This window comes from Muscardinus avellanarius (assembly GCF_963383645.1).
Source record: "Muscardinus avellanarius genome assembly, chromosome: 6".
NCBI classification, from domain to species: Eukaryota; Metazoa; Chordata; class Mammalia; order Rodentia; family Gliridae; genus Muscardinus; species Muscardinus avellanarius.
In genome coordinates, this window is record NC_137791.1 from 46,073,726 (window position 1) to 46,100,889 (window position 27,164).

Genomic DNA, 27,164 nt, shown 5'->3' on the forward strand with positions numbered 1-27,164 from the left:
TTTATTTTCATAAGGGAGGGGATCGGCTGGGGTGTATCCAAAATCCCCAGTCATCATCTAAAGGCTGGTGACCCGGAGACTCATGATTCCAAGTTAATTTTCATTGTTCCTATATTTTTAAGATGAGTTAAAAAAGGTATTTATACCTTAATGTATGAGTGATTGTTAAGTTTTATGCTATAATCCTTTAATATATAGAATTTTGATATATATAAAAACAAAATATATCAATCTTAAATATTCTAGATAAAATTTAATAAGATTTTGCTATGTGGATAAAGTTCAATACACAGAAATTTTAATTTAAAAAAAAAATCATGCTGGGCATGGTGGTGCACACTTGTAATCCCCGCACTTGGGAGGCAAAGACAGAAGGATCGAGCTGGTTCGGAGCCAGCCTTGCTGGCTTAAGAGACCGTTTCCAAATTAAAAAATATAAAATAGGTTTGGGAGTGTAGCCCGGAGGTAGAAGGGCTTCCAGGAACCCCAGTACCACAAAAAAAAAAAAAAAATATATATATATATATATATATATATATATATATATCACTATATTAGAAATTAGGGTTACTTTGGAAAGAAATCATAAAACACTCAAATAATGTGTCTCTTAGTTTTTATAATGTCTGGCTTTTTAAATCAACATTTGGTCATTTTTGCCATTATAACAAATCAAGAAGTGTAACAAAAATTCTGAGTTGTCATTTTTGAAGAGGAGAACATTCATAATATACATACATATGATCCAGCAATACCACTTCTGGGTATCTACCCAGAAGAATGGAAACCAAACTACAAAACTAATGCATGCATACCTATGTTCAGAGCTGCACAATTTGTCATTGCCAAAGTATGGAATCAGGCATAAAGAAGAACAAAATCACATCATTTACAATGAAATGGAACTGGAGAACATTATGTTAGGTGAGATTAATCAGTCAAAAAAAAAATTAAGAAATTCAATGCTTTCCTTAATTATGTGGAAGCTAGGGAAAAAATGGGTCATAGGAACTCCAGATGAAGGAGAAACTATAGATGAGCAAATAAGATGACCTAACTGAGGGGAATGGGAGGAGGGAAATTCCCTTATGTATAGGATATACATTAACAAACCAAGTCAAGAACTAAGCCAAAAATGAGGAGAGAGGTGGGAGGGAATGGGGTGGGAACTGGATGCGGGCTAATTGGATGATGTGTCAATGTATGCTTCTACTGTCTTGTACTCCATTAAGATGTACAACAGTGTACTAATAAAAAATTTTTTAAAAATACACATAAAAATACACTGAAATTCTAGAAGCTTGAAATTTCATGCATCATATATACCTACAAATAAGGAAATATTAATCTAGTTCAAGTTATCCAAATGCATAAAGAAAAAAAATCTAACCAATATCCCCACTAAAAATAAATTATCACAATACACAAGCAACTGCCTTTCTCTATTATAAATGAGGAAAAACCATATGTAAAAATTGAGTATATCCCTAATCAATGAAAAACAACATATACCAGGTAGATAACTAGTTCATTTTAAAAGAGAAATAATAAAAAACGAGCCAGTCACAAGGTATAAGTGACAAATATATTCCTTTTTATTGTTATTTAAGTTATCTCAAATGTATTTCATTCTTATTTGATTCCACTGTTGGCCATGGTTTGAGCCTTACATACTCCCTTGCCTTTTACTTCGAAGGGAGCTCCTTTGTATGTGGCCACACACTCATCATTAGTGTACAGGTCAGGCTGGATCTGCTCCCAAATCTTCTTCTTAGGATTTAGCTCCTTGTCAGGCTCTCCTGTTGGGGAGGAGAAAACCCAAAATAAATCAATAAGTAAGTTGATAGCAAAAACAGGCCCCAGAAATTTCTAATGAATTACTTTGGCAGCACTTTCTGATCATTAGACCCAAATATGTATTAAGAGTTATATCTGGCCCAGACTTAAAACTAAACAATTCCTCTATGTAATGCTAGGAAAGTAGATAGTAAAATGTATTAAGTTTAGTACCTGGGGATGTTCAATAATATTTGAAATGAAGACTCAGTTCAAGAAATAGTGAAGTAATCTATCTCTTAATTAAATATTCAAATTTTTCTATAAGTAATAAATATATACCTTTGTATTCTTTTCCCCAGTGACTCCTGAAAACAAACTTCTTGGGGATTACTAGCTCTTTAGACTATGAAACTGGCAACAACATTCAGAACTACTATGACAGAGGGTTTCAGAGATGACTGTCATACCCATAACATAAAAGTACAAGTGAAGTGTTGATGTACAGATGTAACAATTTATCCAGAAAAATCTAACCGAGTAATGAAGGTATAGACAAAACAGCAGATTTTCAATGTAAATAAAACAGCTTCATATTGGACAAGATGCCATGTAGCACGTTTAGAGCCTGAGAGAAATCAATAGCTGAATTTAAAATTTCAAAGGATAGGCTATATTAGCCATTGTTAGTGGCTAGTATAGCTAGCAACTTAACTTGAAGCCGATGTTCATTTACTATTGCAAAAGTCCTAGGGCTCTCAGGAATCATACTAAACCTACTTTGGCTATAAATAGAACAAGAAACCCTGGATGACATCACATCTGCTTATGACATGGTTTACAGAATACATTAAGCCCACTCTTGAGGCTACTGCTCAATGTGGCAAACTTCATGGTTGTCTTATTTTAAGAAATTGCCACAGCCACTCGAACATTTAGCAATAACCACCCTTAACAGTCAGTGGCTATCAACAAAGAAAAAAATCCTCCATGAGCAAGCAAATGTTAAAGGTTCTGGTGATCATTAGCATTTTTAAAAATAAACATTTTTTAAATTAAGGTAAATGCATTTTTAGATATAATGCTATTATTACACACTGAATGTTCTATATTATAGTGTTAACAAAACTTTTTTTTTTTTTGCGGGTCTGGGGATGGAACCCAGGGGCATTTGACCTCTGAGCTACACCCCCTGCCCTATTTTTTATTCTTTTATTTTGAAACCGGGTCTCACTGAGTTGCAGAGGGCCTCACTAAGTAGCTGAGGCTGTCCGCGAACCGTGATCCTTCGGGTCTCAGCCTCCCGAATGCTGGGATTACAAGCGTGCGCCACCACGCCCGGCTCTGTTAACAAAACTTTTATATACTCTAGGAAACCAAAAAATGCATGTTATTTGCTTACTGAGCTTTTCAGTTTATTGTGGTGGTTAGAAATGAATCTGCAGTGTCTCTACATATGCCTGAACTTTGGAAGATTTTCAGATCATTAAGTTTTAAATTGTAATTAAAATCTAGCACAATTAGTACATTATGAGCACTGACTATAAATTGAGCTAAAAGTTTTGGATGCAATTTTATCTTTCTGGCTTACTCAAAAAATGCTTCTTGACAATATACTATTTGGTATGGTGTAAAGCTAACTTAAAATGAGAGGATGAATTCTCTTCCTTCAAAAATATACCTAGGTGTTTTTTTTTTTTTTTTAAAGGAATTGAGGGTTGAACCCAGGGGCATTCTACCTCCATGCTACATCCCCAGCCCTATTTTTTATTTTCGATTTCGAAACAGGGTCTCACTAAGTTGTGAAGGACTCAGCGAAGTAGCTGAGGATGGCCACCAACCTGCAATCCTCCTGTCTCAGCCTCCCAAGTATTGGGGTTACAAGTGTGTGCCATGACACCTGTCTACACAAAAGTTCTGAGAAATTTCTTTTTTAAAAATGAGCTATATTTTCCAGAGAGGTTTCCTCTCATTCCTCTGTGTTATCACCTACTATTATAGATTCCTAAACTTCTTTGGCCAACTGCTCCCTTTTCAGGGGGAAAAATATTAGTGCCCCCTGCCAAAAATCTACCTTATTTAAACAAATACACAGAGCCGGATATGGTAGCGCACACTTATAATCCCAGTGCTTGGGAGGCTGAGACAGGAGGATTGCACAGGTTCAAAGCCAGTCTAAGCTACTTAGTGAGGCTCTCAGCAACTTAGTGAGACCCTTTTTCCAAATAAAGTACAAAAAAGACATGAGAGTATAGCCCAGAGGTAAAAAAAAGGCCCTGGGTCCCACCCCCAGTACCACAAAACAAACAAACAAACAAACAAACAAACAAACAAACAAACAAAAAGATACACATAATCATAGGAAGGGGAAGCTGTATTTCAAGGAAATTAATCCAGGCTTCAATCCATATTTTCTATCTATTTCAAAGTTAAAACTTCATATTCTAAAATTTCATCAAAACAGTTAACATAAAATTTAAAAAAATGCCTATGTAAAATTCAGCTGTTTCTACAAATGTCTCCAGATTATTAAATTTTTTTAACCCAATGCATTTGCTTTTAACAAATAATCAAATCAGCATTTTTTAGGTAAACATATTCTATTGACTTTTAACTTTTCATCTTATAAGGTTCTCCTCCTTTTGTAAGCAAAATATTTATTCTACACATCTGCCAATCATCCTTTCTCTTCTGCTTCAAAAACCTATTATTTTTAACTATTCAACTATAATTTTCTTTTAAAAAACTAGTACAGTAAAATAATATATCATAATGGAGTGATGGAGACATATAAGCACAAAACACTTGGTGAGCTTCTCCCAGCTCCCAACCCACTCCCTCCCCTTCCCCATACACTTCTTCCTTACTTTCCCATGCTAGACTCCCTCTATCACTGCACTGGGGTTCCTCCTCCTTTACCTGGAGTACTCTTGTATCCTCTTTCCCCACCTAGCTTCCACATAAAAAGGAAAAGGGAAACATGTGATCCTTCATTTTTCTTTTTGTGACTGGCTAATCTCAGCATAATATTCCTAATTCCATTCCTGCAAATGACATATTTTTGTTCTTCTTTATGGCTGAGTTGAATTCCATTGTGTATATATTCCACAATTTTATACTGTATTCATCTGTTGATGGACACTTAGGCTGGTTCCATAATGTTGTATATTGTGAATTGTGTTGCTACTTATGTGGATATGCATGAATAACTATAATATTTTGGTTTCAATCCCTTTGGAAATATACCCAGGAGTAGTATAGCTGGATCAAATGGTAGTTCCATTTCTAGCCTTCTGAGGAAAATCCCCACTGATCTCCAAAGTGGTTGCATGAACTTGCAATCCACCAACACCAACAGCACTTAAAAATTCCTATTTCCCCACAACCTTGCCAGCATTTATTATTGTTTGTATTCAGACCTGTCTAAAAAAATGTTCTCATACATTATGAAAATTCATTTGCTTCAAGGACATTTCCATGAGATATAAATATAAAATAAACATTCTTCTATATTATTAATGAAACTTTGATTTTCCTCTATACCCTGAGGTCAAATAAAAGCACATGCAAGCAATTAGATGGATTTTGAGAATCATGTACCTTTCCCCCAGGCCTGAACTTTCCATGTCTTTGTCTTTTTGTTTCAGTCTGAGACAATACACAGAGGTTCCTAAGCTTATTTGGCTTAGTACCTCCTTTTCAAAAAAAAATTACTCAGTAACCTCCTCCAATCTATCTTTTTTAAGCAATAAACAGAAAGAGGCTGTGACAAATTTGCATGCTTTCATACATCAATACTTAGCTTCAGCATTCTCCAAACAAGGTGGGTTTATTATCAATCACTTTTGGAATCTTTGACAGCTTAAATGACTGAAAGGGAAAATAACTTGTTCTTTACTTATATTATTCTGCTATGTAGCTCTCAATATTAGTATTTTATAGAGGACAAAATCTCTATCTATGTTTTATATGTGTGTTTTCATGAAAAGGAAGCTGGTTACATGGTTATGCTCAATACAACACTTTGAATCTTCTCAAAACACTTAGTACTTTTTTTTTTTTTGCGGTACTGGGGATGGAACCTAGGGCATTCTACCTCCAAGTGACACCCCCAGCCCTACTTTTTATTCTTTATTTTGAAACAGACTCTCACTGAGTTGCAAAGGGCCTAAGTAGCTGAGGCTGCCCATGAACCACGATCCTCCTGTCTCAGCCTCCTGAATGCTGAGATTACAAGTGTGCGCCACCATGCCCAGCTCAGTAATATTCAATAATGATCATTTAATGCAAAGCCTTGTAATTTATATAGGGGACTGATTTTTAACCTCTAAACATTATAAACATCATCCCTAAAACTGATCTCAAACTAAATGATTACTAAATATTTACCAGGGAAAGCATCAAAAGTAATTCTGTCTCCAGGAACAGATCCATTGGGAGGAGCCAAAATTTCAACCTTCTCTGGTGAACTAGCACACATCACCATTGCTTGAGACAGTACTCCCCTCATCTTCGCAGGTTTCAGGTTACAAAGCAAAACTACCATCCGATTTTGCATCTGTGTGAAACATAAATTGGTGACTAAAGATGTAAATAGAATAATCAAAACTAGAATACATAGACACATTTGTTATAGTAAATATCAAATGTTCTACTTTTGTAGACATAGCTTTGTCTTTCTGTGTCCAGAATCTACTATTGTTAGAAAACCCAATATAAACATGAAAAAACCTCCATTATGCATTATGGCTAAAAAAACAATCAAAATATTTATCAAATAAATAAATAATTGAGTAAAAGAGATTTGGTTTTGAATTTAGGCTAATTTTGGTTTTAAATTAGCATTGGGAATATAGAAAGTTGATCTTTCTGTTTTCCTTGGAAAATTAGGGAAATAACATTGACATTAAAGAGCTTTCATAAAGATTAAATCATAACACACGTAAAGCACTTATCTTAGCATTAGCACTGAAATAAATGTACCCTGTTACAAAGTACATCATTTCTTTATACAGTCGGTCATTTCCAATACTATGCAAAATTTCATTAAAGAAAAATTAATTATTTCAAATTTTTGAGCACTATGCATCATGGTACAATTAACATGTAGAGAGATCCCTACAATTTTTTATAGAAGTGAAGAGAAATTTCTTTAATCTTCAAAAGTTGAAGTGTTTTAAGCCGGGCGTGGTGGCACATGCTTGTAATCCCAGCATTTGGGAGGCTGAGACTGGAAGATCAGTTAGAAGAAAGCCTCAGCTACTCAGTGAGGCCCTCTGTAACATAGTGAGATCTTGTTTCAAAATAAAGAATAAAAAATAGGGCAGGGGGGTATAGCTTGGAAGTCAAATGCCCCTGGGTTCCATCCCCAGACCCGAAAAACAACAACAAAAAAGTTGTAGTGTCTTAAATTTTTCCCCAACTAGAAAAAAATAAGATATTCATTTTTTCAATTTCTTTTTCAAAAAGCGTCAAATAAAAAAAATATAAGAGGACTATTGCTGCATGGAGAAAAAAAAAAGACACATCTGGATAAGAGATAGTTTTAAAATATATGTTATGTTTAAGTTTACTTCCAAACACTATGACTTAAAAAAAAAAAATGGGCCTAAGATTTGAATTAAAAATAGCTTTTTTGGGGGGAGGTCTTTATGCATAATACTCATTTTCAAGCCTTCAAATAACTTGAAAATGTCCCATTATAACAACTCTAAAAAAGCAAAAATATATAAGAATAGCAAGTGGATTAGCTAGATACAAGCTTTTAAGGATCTGATAATAGCTACAAATTTTTTCCTTAGAAAAATACATAATCTTATAAAACTGAGTATGCAATTTTGGAGGCTAAGTGATCCTGACTTAAAGGACTACTATATAGTTTATACTTTACTAGTACTGTCTTGATGGCTTAGATTGATTTGCATGTAAGCTTTGCTTATGGCTGTGAATGACAGCTTGTAGAAGAGAATAAAAAGTCTGTAACCTATGTGAATAGAAAAAGAAAAATGAAGGGCTGGGGATATAGCGTGGTGGTAGAGCACTTGTCTAGTGTATATGTTTGAGGCCATGGGCTCATTCCTGGGGGGCAAGAAAGGGGAGGAGGAAGAAAGAAAAGTTGAGGCACAAATGAAGAGTTTCTCCAATCTGAGTTGGCTCAATATCAGTTGTTTTTTTTTCTCTAATTCCTTATGAATCTAACTTCATAAGTATAGAACCCTATACAAGGAATAAGTCCTATACCAGGTAAAGGTTAGAAAGGAATAGAAACACACACATGCCAAGTCTGTCTTTTTTTTTCACAATTAAGGGAAACTTCAATCATTTCCTTAAGATCAACCCCTGCCTCCTTCAACAGAGCAGCAAAAACTATCCTATTAAAATTTTGTGAACTAGACCACATTACTCCTTTGCTCAGAATTCCTCCAGTGGCTTTCATTTGAAGCAGAATAAAAGCCAAATTCTCAATAATGATCTATAAGACTCTATATCATTTAGCGCTCTCCTTAAATATTCTAGGTACACACTTGTCCCAGTCCTGCAATTTAACATACAACATATTTATGTCTTACTTGCTTTCTGACTCCTTCATAAAAATGTCAATAAAGGTAGAGCTTTGTTTTTTTTTTTTTTTTGGTGGTACTGGGGTTCCTGGAAGCCCTTCTACCTCCGGGCTACACTCCCAGACCTATTTTATATTTTTGAAACAGGGTCTCTTACGCCAGCGTGGCTGGCTTCGAACCTGCGCGATCCTCCTGTCTCCGCCTCCCAAGCATGGGGATTACAAGCGTGCGCCACCACGCCCGGCTAGGTAGAGCTATTTAAAAAAAATCTATCTATATATCTAAGTACTATTTTAATTTGCTGCTATATCCTTTGACTAGAATAGTGCCCGTACATAGCAGGTGCTCAATAAATGTATACATCAAGAAATATGAGTGAATGTAGGAATTGATTCATCTAAGTTTATAAAGTCAAGAAGTGGCAGAGAAGTAGAAATTAATGTTGCAAAGTCCATATTCTCTTCAATTACTCTGAAGCACCATAGGCAGAAAAGGCAAATGATTTAAGTTACTACAGAAGACATTTAAAAAGGAAAAATTAAGCCAAGTGTAGTGGCACATGCTAGTAATCTCAGTACTTGGGAGGCTGAGACAGGAGGCTCCTGGGTTCACGGCCAGCCTCAGTTACTTAGTGAGGCCCTTTACAACTTAGACGTGTTTCAAAATAAAGAAAAATAGAGCTGTGAGTATGGATTGGATGCAGAATGCCCCTGGGTTCAATGCTCAGCACCAAATACCAAAAAAAAAAAAAAAAAAAAAACTATTCTGATTCCTTCTGTTATTAGGATTTTTTAAATTGCTTAATTCTTCAAGAAGACAAATCTAATATCAAAATAAAGGAAAAGGAAAAGAAGCAAACTTATGTTAAAAAGATATGAAAAATTATAAGAAATAGCTGCAGTGAAGAAACACTGTTTTGAAGGGTATCATCATAGAGTATTAATCTGCCTCTTTTTTTTTTAATATACTGGAGGGGGATTAAATCAAGGGGCCTTTTATCTCTGAGCTATAACCAAGCCCTATTAATTTATATTTTTGAAATAGTATCTCACTAAGTTTCTGATGGCCTCTTTAAGTTGCTGAGACTAGCTGAGAACCTGTGATTCTAATGACAGCCTCTCCAGTACTGGGATTATTAGGCACCAGCATGCCTGGCTTAATGTATTTTAAAAATGGTTATCATGCAAGCTTATCTTTCTTAAATTTACCATAATTACTTTTCAGATACCCCAAATATAAAGCTCTATTTCTACTGAAGAAATAATTCAATTTTAAATAGGGAGTAATATAAACTATAGCTATGGTTTGCTTTAAAAATGCTGCTATATAAAAGCACATTTCAGGGTGCTAAACCTACCAGAAGAGAGAAGTTGGGATTTCAATATCTGATCTCTTCCTCACTACCAATTTACGAAATACTTAAAACCCAAACTTCACTGGCTCAACAATTAAACACTAAAGACCTAAAAAAAAAAAAAAGCTTGTTAAATAGGAGGTAGAAATCACTTTCTTGCACTCCTGATGATAGGTCAATATTGTCCTATGCTCTGGCAGTGCTGAAATTAATTAAGGGAGGTACACAATAGCCCAGATCATGGGGAAAAAAAAAATTATGTGTGTGTGTGTGTGTGTGTGTGTATGGTTTTTTTTTCTTATTTAGTACTTTTCTTGTTTTCCTAGAACATGGTACAAGAGATAGTTCATGCACCTATTAACCATCGATAGTATATAGCTAGTAGAAGAATAATGATAACACACTGAACAATTGCAATTGACCTGATACCTCAGCTTTCATCCTATACCTCAATTATGCAATGGCTGAAACTATGCATAGGATATTACTAGTATCAGCCAATTTTTGCTTGGAGAAAGCAGGAGGCAGGAGAGGTGGGGGCTTAGCTCTGAATTTAAATAATCAAGACATCTCCATTTTCATGTGAAATTCCACATGTTTAAACACTTTAAAGATAAATAATGATAGAACTTTCTGGGATTGCATTCTTTCCATAGCCCAACAGGTTATGATTTATGGCCTCTATAATATGTATGGCACTGCAACCTGTACAGGACTTGCTGATAGAAGCTCAAGACTGACTCACTTACTCTGAATCGTTCAAAGGAAAGCCAGCAGGCATCTCAGTGTTGGAGTCAATGAATGGGTGATATATACCTGTTAAGTGCACACATTGCTTCAATTTCCTAAATAAGGATACTGTCTAATATAGTCATATAGTAAATAAAACAGAAAAATGGAAAGCTAATGCATTAAGTACTTTAAATTGTTTTTATCATTGTTCCACCATGAACTTTTTATCATTCCGATTTAAAAAAAAAGTTACATAAATCTATAAAGAACCAATTTAATAGTATGTAAACAAGTTTTAATTCTTTATGACCCAGAAAATATTTTCATATTTGAAAAAAAGTCCTATTATAAATAGAGGAGTCTATTTTTAATATTTAATTTTTAAATTTTTAATTTGCTATTTTTAAGACTCCTCTATTCATTAAAATTTGAATGTCTGGTATTTTGTTGTAATTTAGATATTTTAAAGACACACAGGCACATGCACACAAACATTTTAAAAACAGAAAAATAATACATTATTCTTCTTTCTGTCCACATGAATTCTATCTTTATTTACAAATCCCTTTCAAGTCTGTGGTGATTTTCATACACCATTTTCTGGAATTTACCACATTCAAACCAATTATTTGAACTAATCAATAGTGATTTCATGTCACAGGGTCATCTGATATGAAATTATAATGGAAGGGCATGAAGAAAGAGGATATAAAAGTGACATATGGCCAGGTGTGGTGGCGCACACTTGTAATCCCCCTGGCTTGGGAGGCAGAGACAGGAGAATCACGCAGGTTCAAAGTCAGCCTCACTGGCTTAAGAGACCCTGTTATCAAATAAAAATATAAAAATAGGTCTGGGAGTGTAGCCCAGAGGTAGAAGGGTTTCCAGGAACCCCAGTACGACTATCACCACAACCACCCAAAAAAAAAAAAAAGTGACATATGTAACCAACAGTAATTTTAATTATAGAGATTACCTGTTCAAGAGGAACATGATTCACCAGGCCACTGACAACTGTTCTTGGGGTTGTTTCTCCAACATCTACTTCTTCTACATACAAAGAATCTGCATCAGGATGCTTTTTGGCAGTAATTATGCAACCAATTCGAAGATCCAGACGGGAAACATCTATCGGCTTAGAGTCTGCACTTCCTGCTAATGATTGCTGTTTTTTCTCCTTCTTCTCCCCTAAAAAGTATTTTGAGTGGGTAAGCATCAGAAATAAAAAATACACTATGAGAAACTCATGTATCAATACTGATGAACCTAAAAGAAAAACAAAACAAAACCAAGAAAAACACAAGACATCTCTTACTTTAGTTAGTAACAAAGGGAAGAATTATTCAAGTCATAAAATCATATACACTCTTTTAGCTATTTTTCTGAATATCTGCCTATATTTCTATTTAAAGATATAGTGTAAATTTTGGTGAAATGTGCCTCCTGAGTCCAATCTACCTTGCTGCCTATAAATTTTAATGGAATACAATCCACATTCTCTCACAATTTATCTATGAATTATCTACACTATAGCTGAGCTGAGTGGTTGTGATAAAGACTTTAAAGTCCTCGAAGCCTAATACGACTTTCTGTGAAACAAGGTTATAGAAAGTCCTTTTTTTTTTTTTTTTTTTTTTTGGCAGTACTGGGAATGGAACCCAGGGACACTCTATTTTTTTACTCTTTATTTTGAAACAGGGTCTCACTGAGTTGCAAACGGTCTAAGCAGCTGAGGCTGTCCAAAAAACACTACCCTCCATCTCTGCCTCCCAAATGCAAAATTTATTTTTGGTGGTACTGGGGTTCCTGGAAACCCATCTACCTCCAGGCTATATTCCCAGACCTATTTTATATTTTTATTTGAAAACAGGGTCTCTTAAGCCAGTGAGACTAGCTTGCGCGATCCTCCTGTCTCCACCTCCCAAGTGCGGGGATTACAAGAGTGCGCCACCACGCCCAGCCCTCCTTTAAATTTTTCTAATGGATCTTTTGGAAGGTAAAAAATCCTGTATTTAGAAAAATCACCACAATTAGTAGGTACCATTTTACTGATGTTTCTCTCATCAGTTATATTTAATAGTAAGCATATGCTGTTTCCAAATTAAAAAAAAATAAAATCTGACTGAGTGTACAGCATGAAGGTAGAATGCCCCTGGGTTCAAATCCCCAAAATCCCCAGCATCACTAACACACACACACACACACACACACACACACACACACACACACACACACACACACACGTGTGTGTGAGCATAGTAAGTATATAGTGCATTTCTCCATTTCTTAGATTTCTCATTGGGGGCTTTCCCTCTGAGGACTTTAGGTTCACCTATAACTATCTGAACAGAAAATACTATTTTATTCACATTATATTGTAATAATACTGTGTGTGTGTGTGTTAATGAGACTGAAGCCAGGGGCATTCTATCTTCAAGATACACCCTCAGCCCTATTTTTATTCTTTATTTTGAAGCTTTATTTTATTACGTTGCTGAGGCTGGCTGAGAACCTGCAATCCCCAGCCACCTAAGAACTGGGATTACAAGTGTTTGCTACCACCTCTGGCTTCCTACTTTTATTTGTATGCTAAAAATAAAATTTATTAATATATGGCCATTTTATCCAGAGTCAAATGCAACCTGTAAGAGAATTTATATTCCTTAAGTCTACAATTACCTTTTTTATTACAAAGAATGTGAAATAAAAATAAAAACTTATTTACCTTTTAATCTGTAGGGTAGAAATAAGCTATTGTAACTTAGAAGCATTCCTTCTTAACTATGCCTTTCCAACTAACACTACTAAGGCACAGGAAATAGCATGAGGCATTGGAAACAGTAAGGTGAGTGGCCCATCTTATCTAGGTACTCAAAAATCTTTTAGGAAAGACATACAATAGTCTCTCTTATCTATAGTTTCACTTCTCATGTTTTAGCTACCAACAGTCAATTGTAGTCTGAAAATACTACATGGAGAGTATTAGAAGTAAACAATTTCTAAGTTAAAAAATACCCACTGTTCTGAGAAGCACAATAAAATTTTTAGCCACCCAACTTCATCATGTCTGAAGGTGAATTATTCCTTTATCTAATATATCTATTTTGTACATGTTACCTGCCCATTATTGCCTTTGTTATCTGATTGCTGAGATATCATGGTGCTTTTATTCAAAGAATCCTTCTTTTATTTAATGACTCCAAAGTGGAAAGCAATGATGCTGGCATTTTATTAAAGTATACTGTTATAATCATTTTCTTTAATTAGTAGTTATCATCTCTTACTGTGCCTAGTATATAAATTAACCTTTATCATATGTATTATGTGTAGAAAGAAACAGTATATATAGGGTTCAGTACTATTTAAAATTTCAGGAATCCACCTGGGGTCTAGAAATGTCTTCCTTATATATAAGGCGGGAGATTACTATAATGACTATGTAAGAAACATTACAGATCTAGAAAAATATAGAAGCACATGGAAGAATAATTGTGCATCAAAGAGTAAAAGAGAATTCTGTGAAAGGACATTTATAGTTTATCTGAAGATAGATTACAAAAGAGAAGATAGAACTAGTTTAAAAAACTGATAATTTTAACCTTATCAGGAAGCTTTAAAAATACTATTTTTCATATAATAAAATAGTAAAAATTTTGCAATGGTGAAAACTATTATATGCTTAACTTCAAAATACTCTAAAATACAATTTATCTATAGACATATATATATATATATTTACTTCATTTCATAGGTATTTGAAATATCTTTATCAGAAACTCACATTCCAGACATGACTCCAAGTATCAAAATCTATATACCACAAGCTTTGCTTACCACATCAGTTTTAAATCATCAACACTACTATGTTTTAGTTCAGATATTCTGCTTGAACAGTACATCTCTTTTATATTGTCACAACTGGTTTTACACCAGCTTCCTAACTGTGACTTTTTTCAAACAATGTCTTAAATATATACTAAAACTTAGCCAACTATATATGGATTCCTACACTTAATGTCTAACTCTGTATTTTTATTTACACTGGCTTCTCCACTTAAAAAGTCATACTTTGCCATTTTGAACTAGGCAATATTTCGTTTCTATGTTCCAGTAGCATACTGTTAATTTTACTCTAGCTCATAAAAATTTAAACTTTATTTGATACCACTGCAATTATCATAAAAATTGTTAACATTATCTGATCAACCAATCAATAGTCATAAGTTTAATCATCAAACTACCTTTCTTTTCAGTTTTCTCTTTCATCTTCTTTTCTTCTCCTCCCTCTACTTTTATTTGTTCTTTTGCACCAGAAGATATGGTTGTTACTGGTGTAGACTGTATCACATTTTCAGAAATAATGGAATTAGATTGCAGCGTAGTGCCAGAAGGGAACGGTATCTGCTTCACTGAAAAGAGAGAAAAAACAAAAACAAACAAAAACAAAACAAATAATGCCATTTATATTAAAGCAACAAGGACAAAGGGCATAGTTCAATGGTATGTGTGAGGCTTTGGGAGAACTAAAAAAACAAAAACAAATAAGAGTATATTGTATTTGGACAGAAATGGCCTGAGGAAATTATAGTAAACCAACAAGATAAAACAGAATTAAAGCTAGGTGTAGTAGCACACGCTTGTAATCCCCTTGCTTGGGAGGAGGGGACAGGAGGATCGCGCAGGTTCGAAGCCAGCCTTGCTGGCTTAAGAGACTCTGTTTCCAAATAAAAATATAAAAATAGGTCTGGGAGTGTAGCCTGGAGGTAGAAGGGTTTCCAGGAACCCCAGTACCACCGAAAAAACAAAAACAAACAAACAAACAACAAAAAAAATCCAGAATTAATCACAAATAGGAAGTTATTTTTTGGATTCCAGACTAAGACTGGAAGATGGCAGATTGGAGGACAGCCTTAGCAAGCAGTGAGACTCTCATCGCCCTAGAGAGAACCTGTTTCAAAATAAAAATAAAACAGGGCCAGGAGTACAGCAGAGGTAGAATGCCTCTGGATTCAACTCCCAATATCAAAAGAAAATCCAAAAACCCCCAAAGGCTTCCTGTTGAGTACTTTACAATGATTTAACTCTTAACAAAACTATTATATTGTTTTACCAAAAACCTAATTTAAGTTTTATTTACATCAGTTAAAATTATGATTATCTGCTGACTTGAATAATTTAAAACTTAAGTGATTTTAGGCAAGTAACTTTGTATCTCTAAGCTTCAATTTTTCTATAAAGAAAATAAGGATATTTGTGTACAAAAAACTTCTAAGGATTAACCCTAAACTTAAAATAAACCCCTAGCCTTAAAATAAACTATAAATGTTTATTTTAAATAAATAACCCAGCATAAGTTACATTGCATAAAGTACATTTTTGTGTGTGTGTGTGGTACTGGGGTTCCTGGAAGCCCTTCTATATCCAGGCTACACTCCCTATTTTTTTTTTAGTTTTGGAAACAGGGTCTCTTAAGCCAGCGTGGCTGGCTTCGAACCTGCGCGATCTTCCTGTCTCCGCCTCCCAAGTGCGGGGATTACAAGCGTGCATCACCACGCCCGGCTGCATAAAGTACATTTTAACAAATGTTAAGTACTATTATAGTGACTTTCCAGTAAGCATTCGATAGAGAGTGCAGGGACACTCAAGTTGAAGTACAAAATAAAAATTAAAAAATTAAAGCACAGATTTTTACATTCTAGTTTTGTCACTTTTTGTGTGACCTTGGACATGATCATGTGCCTTTTCTAAGACTTTATTTTCTCTTTGTAAAGGAAGAGGAAAGCACAGAAGTGATGTGAGCAAACAGGCATTTGAGCCAGGAATAGTGGCTCATGCTTATAATCTTAGTATTTGGGAGGCTGAGACAGGAAAATCACAGTCAGCCTCAGTTACTTAGTGAACCCCTCTGCCACTTAGTGAGATCCTGTTTCAAAAAAAAGAATAAAAAGTAAGTCTGGGGGTGTAGCTTAGAGGTAGAATGCACCTGGCACTCAGTCCCAGTTCAGCACACACACACACAAAAAAACCCAACCACCAAGAAACAAACACCAGGCATATGCTTGTGTATATGTGTCACTGTCAACATGATTTACATTATGATGTGAGACTATATAGTACACCAATAAAAGCACATAAAACAAAAAACAAGCATAACACTTAAATATATAAAATCAAAGCAACCTATCATTTCTATATTTAATCACCTCCATTTTGAATTTCTGCCTGAATTAGCTCTTGTTTCAGTTCTTCGATTTCTTTTTTCAATTTAGCATTTTCAACTCGAAGTTTCTTTTCTTCTCTCAATGTTGCTTGCAAAACTATGATCAAGAAAATCCAGTTAAAATGTTTACTTTTTCAGTTTTCTTTTGATTATCATTTGAAAACAGCATAGTCAGTAATAAGTACAGCTAGAATAACACAAAGACAAATGTTTGGCCATTCCTTCTAAGACGGTTTAATATTTATCAGAACATGATAAATCCATCTTTTCTTATCTGTGGAACACTGCTTTCAAGATTGCTGCAGATATCAAGTCTCTGGATTCTCAAGTCCTTTAAAATGATGTATTTGCATATAACCTATACTTATCCTTAATTATATTTTAAGTTATATGTAAATTACTTATAATATAAAAAAATTCAATGTAAATGCTATGTAAATAGTTGTTAAATGTTTAAGGAATGCTATCAATTTTAGAGAAAAATGAAAAAAAAGTCTGAAAATGTTTAGTACACATTTTTCACCTTGAATATATTTTTGATCTGCAATTGGCTAAATAAACTACTTTTCTTTTTATCTCTTTTATATTACACACAGGCTTAATATATATCTTGAAATTGTGTGTTAGGTTATTATTATTATTGTCTGTCTGTCTGTCTGTCTGTCTATTTATTTATTTATTTATTTTTTTTATTTATTTATTTATTTATTTATTTATTTATTTATTTATTTATTTATTTATTTATTTATTTGTGGTACTGGAGTTCCTGGAAGCCCTTCTACACTCCCAGACCTTTTTTTATACTTTTTTTATTTGGAAACAGGGTCTCTTAAGCCAGCGTGGCTGACTTCGAACCTGCTCGATCCTGTTTCTGCCTCCCAAGCGCAGGAATTACAAACATGCGCCACCACGCCTGGCTAGGTTATTAAGAAGTACTTTATTTTTAGGATATTAAGAGATTTTTAAAATGTTTATTGTTAAAATAGAAATATTGGATTGAGAACCACCAAGATAGGCTACCAAGGAATAATAAGACTGAAGAATAAGCAAGTTGAATGGTCTTCTTCTTCTCCTTCTCCTTCTTCTTTTTTCTTTTTTGCAGTACTGTGTTGGGCCCCAGGGGCATTCTACCTCTGAGCCACACACACCCTCAGCTATATTTTTCTTTATTTTGAAACAGGGTCTGACTGAGTCGCAAAGGGCCTCACTAAGTAGCTAAGGCTGTTTATGAACTCAGATCCTTCTGTTTCAGCCTTTTAAGTGCTGAGATTACAAGTGTGCGCCACCACGCCTGGCCTTATTCTTTTTAATTAGCAAAACTAAAGTGCAAACGTTTAGATGCTAAGAAATGGATAGCCTTACGAAAAAACTCAGTTTATAATAATTTATCTATCATATAAAAGCAATGATAATCTGCAATCTTAATAATGGAAAAAATATTAAGAATTTTAAGAAAAATAACTGGAGAAATCTTAGGAAACATCATCAAAAGAAGTAATGACTGAGACAGGAGGATCACAAGTTCCAGACCAACTTAACAAGACTGTTTAAAACTAAAAATAAGAGGGGGAAAGACTGTAGTTTGAAAGTAGAATGCCCGAGTTCAACCCCCCAGGATAAATATAAATAGTTAGTTAAAATGGTGTATTAAAACTTGAAACAAACTGGTAAAGGAAAAACTTTTTGAAAAGTAAGCCATTCTTAGTTTTATAAGAAAATATAGGGCGACCTCAGGAAGATGGTGACCGAAAGAAGCAGCACTTCTGAGGCCTGCTGACACTTGATCTCCATTGACTCAAAAACAGTGCTCTATAAAGCCATAAATTACTATAAATAGAGGAATAAAAATGATAAATACAAGGAACAGAGGAAAAGATTAAAAGACTGATGAGAGAGCAGAAATAAAACCTTTCCACCTTCCGGTGGCGGGAGCTGCAAAGGCGCAGTCTAGCCTCACAGTACAGCACTTCAGAAACAAAAAGGAAAACAAGGATATGAAGTGAGTGGCTGCAGATCCAAGAGTTGTAATTCATCAGTTCTTCCTGCGCAAAAACCTGCTACAACTTCCAGGAGCTCACCGCGCCCACCAGAGATCCAGAACAGTGTGCACCAAAATCATAAGTGAAACTGTGGTCCCCAAAGGAGAACTCCCAGCGCTGTTCCCCTAGGGCTTCTTGCAGCCTTGATAAACTTCATGGGTCTGAGATTTTGGAGTTCAACCCAGTGAAGGAGTAGTAGTGGCAGAGATTACCACACTCTAGAGATCCAGAGTGGTGCTCATGCTCAAAAACACCATAAGAGAAGTTGTAGTTCCCATGGGAAAGCGCCCAGCTGGGTGCACTCAGGGACTTGTGCACTCCCGATAAATTCCTTGAATCTGAGACTTTTAGATACAACAGGAGAAATTGGGAATGGGGTCTGCTGTTGGATATAACAGAAGCTCAGAGAGACTCAGGCTCTGATCAGTGGAAAGTATTGGGAGAGACTTATGCTTAACACAAGAACCAAAAGTAGGATTTCTGGGATTGCCTCAGACCTCCCAATTGTGGCGAGCGGGGAGAAGTCAGACTAGCCCAGCCCTAGCTGTGGAGAACAGAGACTCCTACGTTGAGTTTGGTCTCAGAGGTATGCGCCACCAATGGTGACAGGGAGAGACCAAGACTCCAAATCTGTGAAAAGCTTGTAGGGTGACCTGTGCTTAATAGTAAATCCAGCCCCAAAGATTCAGAGACAGAGAACCAGACTCACAGCGGGAAAGGTGCCTGTGGCACTTGGTATCTGCAGAGAGAAAGACTGCAGAGGACCTATCTGCTGAATAGTCATTTATTTGTAGAGTTGCATTAATTTGTTGCTGGGGTTGTTTTGTTTTTTTGTTATTTCTGTGTGTGTGAGTGTATATGCCTGGTTGGTTTATTTTGTTTGTTTTGTTTTTACCCTCTTCCCAAACTCTCTCCCAAGCTTCACTCTTTTTACATACCTACTACTCTCTACTCACTATTCCTTTTCTATCTTTTTTCTTTTTATCTCTCCATTGTCTTGTATTAAATCTACTTCATATCACTATAACAGAAACTCTACATTGGTTATTAGAATACTACTACATTTTTACTATCTCTAATCTCCAGTATGTACTACCTTACCAAACTCACATTCATTCTATTCGACCTATCTGAGACTTTACACTTTTCCCATTTACTCCTTCACTTCCCTCCTTCCTTGTCCTTCACTGTTGAATAATATACAACCTACTCTTGAGTATACCAGCTGACACCTAGAGACTGAGAGAAATCTACCAAAAACAACAGATACATACTTCTGAAACCATGAGAAGGAGGAACAGCAAGGGAGCAATGAGGTCCCACAACCCCACAATAACAGAACTCACTAACACAGAATTGGAGAGATTTCCATAAGGTCAAATCAGGAATGAAACCATAGAAATAATACAGGAATTCTGAAAAGAATTTAGAGAAAGTCTGAAGCAAATAAAGAATGCAATCACTGAAGTTAAGGCATCTATTAAACTATAAACAATCGATTAGACCACATGGAGAATAGAATCTAGTTCCGAGAAGATGATTACTACAAAAATGAACACACAGTTTATAGCTTAGAAAAAAACAATTCGAAGCCGGACTTGGTGCCACAAGCTTGTAATCCCAGTATCCAGGAGGCGGAGACCAGAGGATCATGGTTCGCGGACAGCCTCAGCTACTTAGTGAGGCCCTCTGCAACTCAGTGAGACCAGGTTTCAAATTAAAGAATAAAAAATAGGGCAGGGGGTGTATGTAGATCAGAGGTTGAATGCCCCTGGGTTCCATCCCAAGACCCGCAAAAACAAAACAAAACAAAACCAATTCGAATTAGGAATTAAAAATCATCTTTCAATAATCACACCGAATGTAAATGGCCTTAACTCCCCAATAAAAGACATGAAGTGGCAAAATGGATTAAAAACCAGAGCCCATCTATCTGCTACTTGCAAGAAACACACCTTACAAGATAGTAACAAACTTAAGTTAAAGGGCTAGAGCAAAGTAATCCATGCCAATGAAACTCAAAGACAAGCATGAATAGCAACTATGATATCAGATAAGTTAGACTTCAAGCCCAAGCTTATTAGAAGAGACAAAGAAGGTCAATTTTTTATTGGTAAAAGGAATAAGCCAGCATGAGGAAATAATGATAATCAACATTTATGCCCCAAACCTAGATGCAGCTACTTTCATAAAACAAACTCTTTGTGACATTAAGTCACATATAAATCCCAATACAGTAATACTGGGAGACTTCAACACACCATTAGACTGATCTTCTAAGAAAAAAGGTCAGTAAAAATGTCTCAGACTTAAAGAACACCATTAATCAAATGGATCTGTTAGACACATATAGAATATTTCACCCAACTACAGCACAGTTTACATTTTTCTTTTCTTTTCTTTTTTTGCGGTACTGGAGATGGAACCTAGGGAAATTCTACCTCCAAGCCACACACACCCCCGCCCTATTTTTTATTCTTTATTTTGAAACAGGGTCACAGGGAGTTGCAAAGGGCCTAAGTAGCTGAGGCTGGCTGTGAACTGCCATCCTCCAGACTCAGCCTCCCAAATGCTGGGATTACAAGTGTGCGCTACCACGCTGTCTCAGTTCACATTTTTCTCAGCTGCTCAAGGAACCTCCAAAATCACATCCTGGGACACAAAGTGAGCACTAGCAAATTAAAAAAATGTGACATACTTCCCTGTGTCTTTTCAGAACATAATGGAATGAACTTAGAAATCAACTATAAGAAGACTCAGAGAAACCACATAAACATGTGGAGATTGAACATCACACTTCTAAATGAAGAATGGGTCGTAGAAGTAAGGGTTCAAGATATTCCAGAAACAAACGAAAATAGAGATGCAACATATCAAAACCTCTGGGACACATTGAAGGCAGTATTAAGAGGAAAATTTATAGCACTGAGCGATCACAAAAGAAAAACATATTCTCATCAAATAAATAACTTAACACTGGGTGTGGTGGCGCACACTTGTGGGGAGGATCGTGCTAAGATGGCTTAAGAGACCCTGTTTCCAAATAAAAAAATATAAAAATAGGTTAGGAATGTAACCCTGAGGTAGAAGGGTTTCCAGGAACCTCAGTACCACCAATAAATAAATAAATAAATAAATAAATAAATAAATAAATAAATAACAATGCACCTCAAAGCCCTTGAAAAACAGGAACAATCTAACCCCAAAGCCCTTAGAAGACAGAAAATTGTTAAAATCCGAGTGGAAACAAATGAAGTAGAGATTTAAAAAAAAAATACAGAAATCAACAAAACCAAAAGCTAGTTCCTAAAAAATAAATAAGATAAACCACTAGCCAACTTAAGAAAAAAAAAAAAGAATCAAGTCAAATTATGAAGAGATAAAAAAGAAGATATCACTACTGACTGCAGAAATCCAGAGGATTTATCAGAAGCTACTTTGAAAAACTATAGTCCAACAAAACAGAAAATCTGGAGGAAACTGACAACTTTCTAGATAAATACAACCTTCCTAAACTGAGTAAAATAGACAGAAAATTTAAACCAAACAATAACAGAGAGATTGAAATAGCAATAAAGAGCTTACCTTTATAGAAGAGCTAATCCTGACACTCCTCAATCTATTTTGCAAAATAGAGAAATGGGACTCTCCCAAATACATTCTATCAAGCCAACATCACATTAATACCAAAACCAAATAAACACAGTTCAAGGAAGGATAACTTCAGGCCTATATCTTTGATGAACTTGGATGTAAAACTGCTAAACAAAATACTAGCAACAAGTATTCAAAACCACATAAAGAAAATCATACACCACGACCAGGTCGGGTTCATCCCAGGGATGCAAAGCTGGTTTAACATACAAATATCAATCCATGTAATTCATCATATAAACAGAATCAAAGACAAAAACCAAATGATCATTTCAATAGATGCTGAAAAAGCATTTGATAAAATCCAACATCCATTTATAATAAAAGCACTTATACCTCAACATCATAACGGCAATCTACAATAAGCCCCCAGCCAACATCATATTAAATGGGGAATAACTTTGAGAATTTCCCCTAAAAACAAGAACAAAACAAGGATGCCCATTATCACCATTTATCTTCAATATAGTACTTGAGACCCTAGCCAGAGCAATAAGGCAAAAAAGGAAACCAAAGGAATACAAATAGGAATGACTGACTATATCCATCCCTATTTGCAGATGACATGATACTATATTTAGAAGACCCAACAAACTCAACCAAAAGGCTTATAGAACTGATCAACAAATTCAGCAAAGTGTCTAGATACAAAATCAATCTTAAAAAAGCAGAAGCTTTTCTGTACACTAACCATAAATCCACTGAAAAAGAAATTCAGAAAACACTTCCACTCAGGATCTCCCACAAAAAACTTAAAAAAATAAAATTAACCAAGGAGGTAAAAGACCTCTACAAAGAAAATTATAAAACATTGAAAAAAGAAATTGAAGACCTTAGAAGACGGAAATATCTTCCATGTATATGGATAGGCAAAATAAATGTCACCAAAATGACCATACTTCCAAAAGTGATTTACAGATTCAATGCCATGCCCATTAAATTACCAAGATCATTCCTCACAGACATAGTAAAATCATTTCTTAAGTTCATTTGCAACAGAAAACCCAGAATAGCCAAGGTAGTTCTCAGCAACAAAAACCATGCAGGAAGAATCACAATACCTGACTTTAAACTATACTATAAAGTCATTGTAATAAAAACAGCATGGTACTGAAACAAAAACAAATACATAGATTAATGGAACAGTATAGAAGACTCAGAAACAAATCCACACACAGCCAATTGATATTTGACAAGGGGGCTAAAAACATACAGTGGAAAAAAAAGAAAGCCTATTCACCAAATGGTGTTGGCAAAACTGGTTAACCATATGCAGAAAAATGGAAATAAATCCCACTTTCTCACCCTGCACAATAGTCAATTCAAGATGGATCAAAGACTTGGAAATTAGACCAGAGACTTTGAGGCTCCTTGAAGAGGGCACAAGTCCAACACAGCAACACACAGGCACAGATAAACACTTTCTCAATAAGACCCCAAAGGCACAACAAACTAAAAGGCAAATCAATTCATAAAATTGCACTAAACTGAAAATCTCCTATACTTCAAAGGAAACTATCAAGAACTTCAAGCTGGGTGTGGTGGCGCACGCTTGAAATCCATGCACTTGGGAGGCAGAGACAGGAGAATCGCGCAGGTTCAAAGCCAGCCGCACATGCTGGCTTAGGAGACCCTGTTTCCAAATAAAAAATGTAAAAATAGGTCTGAGAGTGTAGCCTGGAGGTAGAAGGGCTTCCAGGAACCCCAGTACCACAAAAAAAAAAAAAAAAAAAAAAAAAAACTTCAAACAAGAGCCAACAGAATGGGATATTTTTGCCACCTCCTCCTCCAATAGAGCACTAACATCTATAATATACAGAGAAGTCAAGAAACTCAGCACTAAGTAAACAAATAATCCAGTAAAAAATGGGCAAGTGAACTAAATAGATACTTCATGAAAATTAATTCAAATGGCCAATAAATGCATGAAAAAATGCTCAACATCATTGGCAATTAGATGCAAATCACTACCCTGTGATTTCACCTATCTCAAACTAGAATGGCAATCATTCAAAACACAAACAACAACAAATGCTGGTGAGGATTGGAGAAGTGGGAACTCTTAAAACATTGTTGGTGGGACAGTATGGAGGATCCTCAGAAGAATGAGAATGAACCTACCATATGATCCAGCAATAGCATTTCTAGGTATCTATACAAAAGAATGGAAACCAGACTACCAAATGAATGTATGCATATCTATGTTCATAGCTTAACAAGCCAAGATGTCCATCAACAGATGAATGGGCTACAAAACTGTGGGATATGTACACAATGGAATTTTATTAAGCCATAAAGATAAACATAATTACGTCATTTATAGGGAAATGGCTGGAACTGGAGAACATGCTAAGTGAGTTTAGTCAGTCATAAAAAAGAAATTGGATGCTTTCCCTAATATGTGAAAGCTAGGGAGAAATGGGTTAACAGAAGGAACTCTAGATGCAGAAGGAGATTCTATAGAGGAGCAAATAAGGCGACCTAACTGAGGGGATGGGAGGGAAGAAGTGCGAAACTCTCTAATGCACATGATGTACTTAAACAAACATATCAAAGCCAATCACTAAGCCAAACATGGGAAGAAGGGATGGGGAGGGAATGGGGTGAGGACTGGGTAAGGGCAGATTGGGTGATGTGTGCATGTATGTCTCCACAAGTACTTTATTCCATTAAGATGTATGACTACAATGCACCAATAAAAAAACACTAAAAATATATATTTTAATAAATGATAGCAAAAGATTTTAGAATTTCTATTATGACATTATTATGAGATAAAATACATTTACATTAATGTAATAAAAAGCTGGGTGTGGTGGCGCATGCTTGTAATCCCCACGCTTGGGAGGCGGAGACAGGAGGATCTCACAGGTTCGGACCCTGTTTCCAAATAAAAAAGTATAAAATAGGTCTGGGAGTGGAGCCCAGAGGTAGAAGGGCTTCCAGGAACCCCGGTACCACCACCAAAAATAAAATAAAATAAAATAAAATAAATGTAATAAAAAGTGAACCAAATACTGAGGGTAGAAATTCAGGTTAATATTTTTACACATACCAATAGCAATTTCTATGTAAAACTTAAAGCCTTAGCTGAAGGTATGTATCTTCCCCTATATAATGTTAAAGTAATTATCTGATTTCACATTAGATCTTACCCAATTTTATTGTAAACTCTTATGCTATTCCAACTTATATAATCTTCTTCTATCAGTCTTAATATACTTTTTTTTCTATGTATCATAAACTTACTATATATCAGTTCTAATTATCTTAATCTAAGAACTTTATTATACTCTAAAAGTTAACATCAAAATGATGGAGTAATATTTTATATGGTAAACATTTTTCTTCTGTCAATACATGAATTCACTTTTTTTTTTCAGTACTGGGGCTTGAATGCAGGGGCATTCTACCTGTGAGCTATATGTACCCCAGCCCTATATTTTATTCTTTATTTTGAAACAGCATCTTCCTAAATTGAGGAGAGCCTGTCTCAGCCTCCCAAGTACTGGGATTAAAAGTGTGTACTGCTATGCCCAGCTGTGAATTCCTTTTGAGTATCTCCTTAGAAAATTAAAAAATTTCTTACTTGCTTTCTCCTTAAGAAGAGCAACTTGTTGCCGAAGATACTCAATAATTTGATCTGCTTCTGCACCTTTCTGTTCCAGTCTCTTGAGAACAGCATCATTGGTTGCCATCTTTGCCAAGAAACGACAAAAATTCCTAAATGAAAAAATAAGAGTGATCAATTAACACTATAAAAAAATAATTTATTAAACAAGACACAATGAAAAACTCTTTTTGCTGTAACTGAATTAATATCTTAGAAAAACACTTTTCCTATGGACAGAAATAAACCAAACAAGGCAGATATGTTAAATAGATTGAATTTCTTTGGGAAAAAAAGTGTACTTTTTTCCTAAGTGCAGGAAAAATGCCATTTGTTCATATTTAAGATTTAAAAATTTTAAAACCTTAAAGTACGGCAGAATATTATACCAGAAGACTGCTACATTAAGAAAAAAAGGATAACAATAAATTTAATTAAGCCAATAAGTACACTTGTGTTTTACATTAAACGGGTTTCCTGAATGCTTTCTTCACATGATATTTTTATAAATTAGGCATTTCTATTGTTCACTGAATTATGTAGAATTTTCAAGAGGAATATGTGAAGTAGGAAAGTCAAATATTAACATAAACAATTAAAATAAACAATTAAAAACATCAGTATTAATTATATGCTTACTCAGAAGTAATGTGAGTATACATGATGTATTTTTCATAAAATTTGATCTTTAATCTTATAATAAATTAAAGAACTTAAAAACATCCTGTCAAGATACAGAAAATTCCATATAAGAAAATATTCTGAGATGAATTCATCATATTAAAATTCAAATTCATGTTCTAAGATAAATAGCTATCCTGACAACATCATTAGTAATACCATACTTCTTCCTTTTTACCTGACTTAACACTTATGTAACAATGCTAAAACAACCCTGACTTTTTGTGTGTGTGGCACTGGGAATGGAATCCAGGGGCTTTCTATACTCCCAGATCTACTTTATATTTTGTTTGGAAACAGGGTCTCATAAGGTTGCTGAGATCCTAAGTTGAGACTGGCTTCCAACCTGTAAGACCCTCCCAAGTAGTAGGATTACAAGCTTCCCAAGTAGTAGGATTATAAGCTTGTGCCACCATGCCCGGATACAATCCTGATTTTAAATAAAAGATCAGCACTCTTGCAAAACTTCCTGATAAAGGAAAAAAACTAATATATAACTAAAAGATTGTCTTAAAATTTAAATGATCATACATTATCT

At 35.0% G+C, this 27,164-nt stretch overlaps 1 protein-coding gene across 1 annotated transcript; it reads right to left on the minus strand.

The window, feature by feature from the left end:
• Positions 1 to 1,632: 1,632 nt before the first annotated feature.
• On the minus strand, positions 1,633 to 26,048 carry AIMP1 (aminoacyl tRNA synthetase complex interacting multifunctional protein 1; the record flags this gene model as incomplete). The annotated part of the gene is made up of 6 exons (XM_080697633.1): positions 25,925 to 26,048; positions 16,626 to 16,739; positions 14,664 to 14,831; positions 11,399 to 11,610; positions 6,166 to 6,334; positions 1,633 to 1,799 (listed from the first exon to the last, which is right to left on the minus strand). Exons 1-6 carry the CDS (start codon positions 26,031 to 26,033, stop codon positions 1,633 to 1,635), a joined length of 939 nt encoding a protein of 312 aa, XP_080553759.1. The 5' UTR covers positions 26,034 to 26,048.
• Between the last annotated feature and the right edge of the window lie 1,116 nt (positions 26,049 to 27,164).